The sequence below is a fragment of the Merops nubicus genome, unplaced genomic scaffold, assembly GCF_000691845.1.
Source record: "Merops nubicus isolate BGI_N331 unplaced genomic scaffold, ASM69184v1 scaffold53547, whole genome shotgun sequence".
In the NCBI taxonomy this organism is placed as follows: Eukaryota; Metazoa; Chordata; class Aves; order Coraciiformes; family Meropidae; genus Merops; species Merops nubicus.
Window position 1 is genome coordinate 1 of NW_008623361.1, and position 8,374 is coordinate 8,374.

General features: G+C 37.3%; 1 protein-coding gene across 1 annotated transcript; it reads left to right on the plus strand.

Moving 5' to 3' along the window:
• Positions 1-5,478: 5,478 nt before the first annotated feature.
• HESX1 (HESX homeobox 1) lies at positions 5,479-7,462 on the plus strand. Its single transcript, XM_008945027.1, has 4 exons — positions 5,479-5,675; positions 5,806-5,995; positions 6,303-6,404; positions 7,364-7,462. Exons 1-4 carry the CDS (start codon positions 5,479-5,481, stop codon positions 7,460-7,462), a joined length of 588 nt encoding a protein of 195 aa, XP_008943275.1.
• The last annotated feature ends 912 nt before the right edge of the window (positions 7,463-8,374 follow it).

Below are 8,374 nucleotides of genomic sequence, written 5' to 3' on the forward strand. Positions count from 1 at the left end.
CTTTACGTTAGTTTCCTTATATCAAGAGGGGGGGCTTTTTGTTTGTTTTGGGGTTTTTTTGTAGGGAGTGGTGAGGAAATTTCAAAATGACAATCTGCTTCAGTCCTCTCATTTACCAGCTCAGCTGGTGGCTCACCCGACTGAAGCGAGTCACACCACTCCTCTCTTTCCCGGTCATATGAGGGTAATCATACAGTTATCTTACAAGGTGTTTTAAAGACTTAAGTCTTGTACCTGTAATTATTATGTGACAGAAGGCTGGCCTTGGTGCATGTCCTATGTATGTGCATAGCTTTCTCGGTCTGAGATCAGCTAACTTGTGATTTACAGTAGCCTTCTGTAAGAAATGATCTCTGCTTTGTACTGTAAAATGCATTTCCCTATCTTTAGTATTTAGGAAATTGTGCTTTGGTAGCTCAGCTGGCATGTAGAGTAAAAATGTGTCTTGTTTCTGTTGATCTTAGTGATCCAGTTTAATGATTCAGTTTGGTTTAGTAGCAAGAGGGGGACTTTTAATAGCTCTGTAGTATACCAGGGCTGCTTTGAATGAGTAGACAGCTTTTTTAACATATCCCTTACGTTAGAACATTCTGTTAGGTTTTACTGGTCTTGTTCTTACTGTTCATGATAGAAGACTATTATCAGTCTTCTTTTGTGTACATTTTTTACAGATGTTAGGAGGCATCCAAAGCTTTATTTGACATAGAAATTTGACAGCAGCAGATGAGGTTTGATAGTAATGAACGGAAGAATCCTTGTAAGCACTCTGACAGTGAGTTTAATATTATACCATTTTCAGCATTGTAGGCTTTTTGTTAGGGTGTGATTTTGCTATTTGGGTTTATGGGGTTGTTCAGGGTTTTTTTTCATTCTTTCTGCAAAATACTAACAGGCCTTAAAAATGTGGGGAACTAAGTAACACTTGGTACAGTGTAAACAGGGAGAAGAGCAGCCAATGGCTCTTTGAAGGATTCCAGTTGTCTTCTAACAGAGAGAACATTTTGCCTCTACTGGAGGGTGAAAGTAGCAGCTGTCTGGATAGGACAGGATTTATTTGCATGTCAGCTACTGTTTAACACACTGTTTCTTAGAGTTTTGTTAGTGCCACCCTTTGATTTACCTTGAATTTGTCTGTGTTCATTTAATCTCCCCAGGTCAAAATACCTTTTACTTCAGCCAAGAAATAGCTAAATGCTTTTGGTCGTATTCTGTGAGTATTGTGTTAACAGTTTTGAGGTATTCTTGCCTAAAAAAAAATCCCCACGGACTTAGTTTTGAGGTTGGCTTTGAGTATAACTTTTGCTGTTCACATTCAAAACACATTTGAAAGGGAGCTATGTGCAGCAGAACACCTGAACTGATGAAATACCGGTGCAAAGGGGTGAAGCAGCTGTGGGAAAGGTGAGTTGAAAGGCAGGTTTTTTGAGTTTGATAACTAATCAAGAAAGATTACATACACCATTTATACCTTTTTAAAAAGCTGAAAATATTGCACAGGCTATTGTGGAAGGTGACCTGGCAAGGGAGTAGCAATGGGTGAGAACAGCAAGAGGTGGCAACAGTGAATGTGGGGGCTTCAGACCAAAGCCACCAAGAGCTTTTGATGTGGTCTCTTCAGCTGGTGTAGAGTCCTTAGAGGCTTCTGGTCTATAAAGAACAAGAGCTTCATCTACTAAACAGATGAAGTTTGCTGTCCTTGGGCAAAAACCAGAATCTGAAAGGGAGATTAGTTGGCTGCCTCCAGTCTGTGACACTGTAAGAGGATTGGATTTGCATATCCAAGGAGCAGTGATTTCTCCTATTACAGCGTGCTAAGGATTTACAACTTAATGTTTGTTGTGTTGCTCTAATTGCCCCTACAATGGTATTTAGCTAAAATTCTATAGGCTGTTTCATGGACTGGAAGGTAAGTATTGCTCATTTATAATGGGCCAAATAGTGAAGTGCTGGTTTTGAATGAATGCTCAAGGTCTATTTACACTTTCAGTGGGAATTCTTCAGTATTTAATCTGGTTCTTTACTACCAAGTATTCTTGAATCTAAAAATTTAAGATTTCTGCTCTGTGGAAAATATATTTACATCCTCATTTCTTACAGAAAGGTTTGTTGACTGTTTATCTTGCTAACAAATAGCTTTCTTCTCCAAGTAAGCAAGCTTTTCTTCAAAGGAATCTAGCAACATTTTGAATGCTAGACCTTCAGGTCCAATAGTTTTATCTTTATGTATGTTTTGGTTTATAGTCATGGAATGGACTGTGTTGGAAAGGCCTGTTAAAGATCATCTTGTTCCAGCTCCTTTGGCACATTTTTCTCTGGATGAGCTTGCTCAAAGGCCCCTCCAGCCTGACCCTGAATGATTCTGGGGATATATGGAATTTTGGAATAATGCAGACTTCTTGCCTTTAGAATAATTTTTCATTTCTCGTGAATTATTTTATCAACAGTTAAGTGGAGCTGCATTAGCATTATAAAGGTCTCTGAGATATATGGTGTTTCAGTTACACTGAATTTCTCAGAAATTAGAGCGCACAGTGCGAGGATGTGCTTTGTGACCTTCTGAGTGGGTACTTGTGTTCCTATATGCACTTGCAGCCACGAACTCTGTTTAAAACCAGGAGTGTTGATGTTACTGTGACTGCTGCATTGCAGTCTGCAGGTGTGAATCAATTCAGTGTGGAGCAAATGATTGTAATAAAATTATTTTAATAATTTTTCCTTACTGGGCTGATGTTGCTGAACGACCCACAGAGCTGGGCAAGCCTCAGCACCGGATGGCAGCATTCGGGAGAGCTGCTGACCTGTGCCCAGAGAATGTGTGAACTGGGTTTGGCCTGTTTTATGAAAATTCTGTTTCAGTGCTACAAGGACCTCTGTCACCTGGTTTGGCCTGTTTTAGGAAAATTCTCTTTCAGTGCTACAAGGACCTCTGTCACCTGAAAAACCATTAAACTCTTAAAAGAATGAGTGTTTCCAACTGGGAGATAAAAGCAGATTACCCTGAAGAAGTTTTCTGGCTTTTGCAATCTCAGAGAGACCAAAAATAAGTTATAATTACTTGCTTAACTTAAGCTCGGGGAAGATACGTGCCTCTCATAAATTTCTCTTACCAACACATATACCTGTCTTTATTGGTAGTTCTTGATAGCTTCCTGAAGAGAACATCTGTGAAGGTTTTTAGTGGTTCGAGACCTGAAGTATTTGGTAATCTGAGTCTCAGCAACATAGCTTGCATGAATTTCATTCATATTCATCCAGGAGAAATAAATATTTTCTGGAATGTGTTTTGTATCTGTGCTTGTGTTGTTTTTTTAACTTCTTAAAAATAAATAATGGGCTGTATTTGGCACCTATCTGTTTATATTATAAACTTTAAGAGGATTTTTTTTAGCCATTAGTTCCTGCACTCAAGAGGCTGCCAGTGATCATGCTTTTCACCTCTTTGGGATAGAGAAATCAGTAAGCAGCTCCTGGCTCAGTACAGAACTGTGTAGTTTAGTACAGTGTGCAGTCTGAATACTCCAAATAACTGCAGTCCCATTGCAAGTTCCCAAGGACTCCCATTGCTTCAAGATGATAGGTTGCCTTGGTGAAACAGCTGTACTGAAACAGAAAGGGATGTAAGGTCCTTGCCTAACACTGGTGACCTCTAGCTTACCAAGCATTCCAGCAAGCCGTGGTGGCATGCATAGGTCCTTATGGCTTTTTTGTACGTCTACACCTGGTTGCAGAGAGTTATATGGTACTTTGAGCTTAGCTTGCAGATGGTCATTGCAGTTACACTGATAACACTTGAAGATCCATTGATACGTGCTGATAAGATGTCCTTAGTGATGATTCAAGAAGTGATCTTACCATTTTTGATAGTTTGACAACAATCTCATTGCACAAAACAGTGTCAGTTCAGTGAACATTCTTCAGCCGTATGTCTTTCTATTACAAAGCCACATGTGGATTTCATTTTTCTCTGTAGAATCTCCTTCAGCACAGTATTGTCAGTTCCAGACAGTGCCATCCATCTCCATAGCAATTTTCCACTTCTGTCTATTCCTAAAGATTAGTCTTGGGTTATTCACAAATGTACAGAAAATAGACGCAAAGGTACTGTTCATTTCCTTAATATTAGTTGTTAGCCATGTGAATGTGACAGATTACACAGAATAAACTACTCTGAGAAAACAGTGAAGCAAGAAAAAATAGGAGGCCAGATTTTTTTCCTCTGAATGCACATTGTCCTATGTGCTCAAATGTCATGTGCTCCAGGTTAAACATTTTCTTTAAGAAGAGTGACTTTTGCATCCTGGATTTAAAATATTGTTTTCATTTTTGCATGTTATAAAATAAAGCTTCATCTGAAATAAGAGAGGGAGAGTTCTTTATAGAGAGTTTATCCCGAACCAAAGGCTGCTTCTGAATATGTGACATGTAAACTGGTGTGTGGCTGACAGATGAGTTTGAATATAAAAATGTTATATTCAGTTCTTTCTTTATAATGAATGAAATCAGAAATGTGTTTTCAAACTTTGAAACTCATTACAAAATCCTTACCTCTTTTCTCCCCATTACTCATGATTTTTTGTCATTTTATGTATGTGTTCTGTAGGACTTAAATGTGTAAACCTAGAAGGAGGAGGAATATCTAACAGTAAAGGGATGTTTTTAAACTAGTAAATTTGAGAGTACTGCTCTTATTACTTTAAATTGTTTTTGTATTGTAAAGAATGATCAGGAAGTTTCACGTATGTTTAAAAAAAGCTGCAACAAAGTTAGTTACTTTAATAAGAAAAAGGCATGCATGAATTATTTAAAATAGTTGGTGCAACTGTTTCTATTAACTAATCCAAGCACTTGGAAGGCAATTACACTCAGCTTTGACAACATTGCCAATCCACTGCACTGTGCCTTGTGCCAGAAGCTATTGTTGTTTTATTGACCACGTTCAACATTACATATGCATATGAAAAAACAGAGGCATTTTCATCGGGATTACCCTAATAGCATTAAGAGATTATTTTTTAAATTTCCTCGGAAGGAAATTCACTTAAATAAGATTACTTATTACTTGACTGGTTTCCTATCATGCTGCTATGTCTAGGTAAGTGGAGTCCTTTAGAGTATAAAGTTTTTTTTAAAACTGATTTTATACATTACTGATTTCACATAAAAGACAAACACTATATTTATGCACAGCTTCTTTTGAGAAAGTTAAGTCGATGTTCTGGGTAGGAGCGATAACGCTCTTTGTCCCTCTTGGTGCCCCCCCTAGTGTCACCATTAGTTGCTAATTACTTGCAAACAAATAAACAATTAACTCCTCGTGCCTCTTGGTGGGAGAGTTTTCATTGACATGCTAAAACTTTCTAATAAAAGATTTTAATTAATGACGTCGCAAACCCAGCCCCCCTGTCAACATAGCTGTAAGGGGGTCTGCTGGAGAAAGGCGAGTACAGTACGCGCGCTGTGCTGGCTGCGGGCGAGAGCATGGCGGGTCCATCGCTCTGTGCTGCTCACACAGCAGCCGCCCAGAATCTTCGGAAAGGGTCTAGTTTTGTAGAGAATAAAACCACACAGTGCTCGTTCTCCATTGAAAGTATTTTGGGACTGGAGCAGAAAAAAGATGGCATTCCAGTTGTGAAACCTCACAGACCATGGATGGATGCATGCACCAGCTTGGGTAAGTCAGCAGTCTCTTTTGTAACCTCTCAAGCTTTTACTCCTTTAAAAGTATACAGACTTTCATGTTTCTACTGAAAATCAGTAAAGTGAAACTTTCGTTTGCTTGCTTTTTCTAGTTTTAGGTGATGACAGTAATCCCCATCTGCAAATTCCTGTTGTTTGCTATGAAAATCCATTATTTCATGCCAACAGTCATCCAGTGCAAGAGGAAAAGCTTTTGAAATGTGAGAAATATTTTTCAGTCACTGAAAGGCTATCTTTCAAACGAGAATTGAGCTGGTACAGGGGTAGAAGACCAAGAACTGCGTTCACTAGAAACCAGGTAGGGATTTTCTCAGTATTTAATAAATAAATAACAATGCCGTTTAGTAGAATGTTAGTAGAAACCTCTTAACAGCCGACTAATTCAGTGTGGTGTACCTCTGCAGAGAGAGATGTCATCAGGAACTAGTGGAGATTAGCAGTGATGTAGCTAATTTCACCAAACCTGTGTTTATAAGTGGAATCAGAATTGTGCAAACACTGCTTGGAAGTCTCCTGTTGAACAAACTAAACTGCTTTTTGTACTTAGTAAGTATTGCCATGAAGGTAGTCATAACTGTTCAACAAATTTGTTTTAATCTCCTCAGATTGAAGTCTTGGAAAATGTTTTTAAAATTAACTCCTACCCTGGCATTGACATTAGAGAAGAGCTAGCTCACAAGTTAGATTTAGAAGAAGACAGGATTCAGGTAATGAAAAATTTATTTGAACTTTTCTGTAATTTAATCAATATGTACTCTCTGGTTATATAAATAAGTAGTTTGACAGCAGTAGCAATAATTTTACTAATATCAGTTTAAACCAGTCTACATTTATACATGTGGTATGGCTTAAGTAATTTGTGGAATAGAAACCATTGCATTCCTTCTGAAATCTGAAACATTCTTCCCTAGCGTTGGCGATGTATTCATCGCTTATTTCCATGATATCTGCTCTGTTAACATCTAGTTATTGGGTGCAGAACTTGATATTTGCTTTTATGTTTTAAAATAATGTTTGTATTATACTTGTTACCGTATTTGGAAAAGAAATTTGGAACAAATAATGAAATTATTTCTGTGGATGTATGCTCCACTGACAGTCTCACAAAATACTAAGACACGTGTTAAACCAGAGTTTGAGCTTATATCTTCATCTGGCCCAAAGCAAAATCTACTCAGGGATTTTAATTATTGATTTCCTGGTAGTCCAGTGTGCTAAGAAAGATGCCATAAACATTAGAATTTGGGCCTCACCTTGATGTTTATTTGGCTTTTGATGCATGTATTACATTGGGGTTAATGGAAAGCTTGACACTGTAATTCATAAAGCAACTGAATTAAAAACACCTTAAGTCTCATGTGTGAGTTCCAGATGCTCAGCATCTTCCAGGGTCTGATTCAGTGTCACGGAAGTCTTTTAATAATTGCAGTGCAGCTGGTCCTCACTTTCCAGCTAAAATGGGTGTATTACTTTATTCACCTGTGGTGGTAAAATTATTGCAGGTAGCTACATGCCATCATCTGCAGATTTTAAATTTGTATTAAATTCCCAAACTAATGTCATTACACAAAGTACTGTAAAGTTGTCTTAATCTTTTTAAGTTTCAAAGCTTATTCTACTTTCAGTGGTGTATTTCTGAAAAGGATACCTTTTCTTTCCATTTCAGATCTGGTTCCAGAACCGTCGCGCAAAGCTGAAAAGATCACACCGAGAATCTCAGTTTCTAGTGGTGAAAAACACTTTCACCTCCAGCCTGCTAGAGTAGAAAGGATGGATTGCTGTTATCGTACTACAATAGAACATGAAAAGTTATTGGAATTTTCATGACTTGTATTAAATAATTATGGGGTTTATCCTCATATTTGCAAGTTTATAATAATTTTCATTCAAATAAATCGTAAATACTAGAAGTATTATTATAAACTACTTCTTGTGGAAAAAGTGAACTTTACCTATACATTTTAGTAAGGAATTTCAGAAAGGTTTGGATATTTTTAAGTTCAAACCCTGAATTGCACAATATTTTCAAATAGTATGAATTACTGCTGCTTAACTAAAGATGACTTAACAAAGCTTCATTGTTTTTAAAAAAGCTTGAAGTCTGAAATACAGCATATGCAAAACAGATTTGACTACCTGAAACAGACTGGCTATTACACTGGAGTTTAAGTAGTTGATAAATAGTATGATAGCTTTCCTAAAGAACATGATTTTTAGGAAAAGGTATCAGAAATGGTAGGGCTGGTATTAAACTGAACGTTCAGTTTGAACAATTGTTTGGTTAAGAGAAGCTGAAAATCTTGTAAATCTTTTTTATATAATATTTTCGTTAATTAGGATATTTAATACTTCAACTTGAATTTCTCCTTTCTTGTCAGTTGACGTGTTCTGGTTATGGAAGTTGCCCTATTCTAATTACATAATGCAGCATCTTACAGGATGACATTAGCTGCAACCAGACCAAACATCCAGATCATTGCCATTACATTTCAGGAATTGAAGTCACCTTTATCAAACAGTACATGAAAGTTAATTATCCTCGTATTTGATATTCAGCCTGAAGTCAATATGCAGGAGAGCCTTATACAAAAAACCTCAAAACTATTCATGACCATGATATAGGAAGACATTGTAAGTACGGGCTTACAATGTTCCTTCTTCAGCAGAGCTTTAAGCA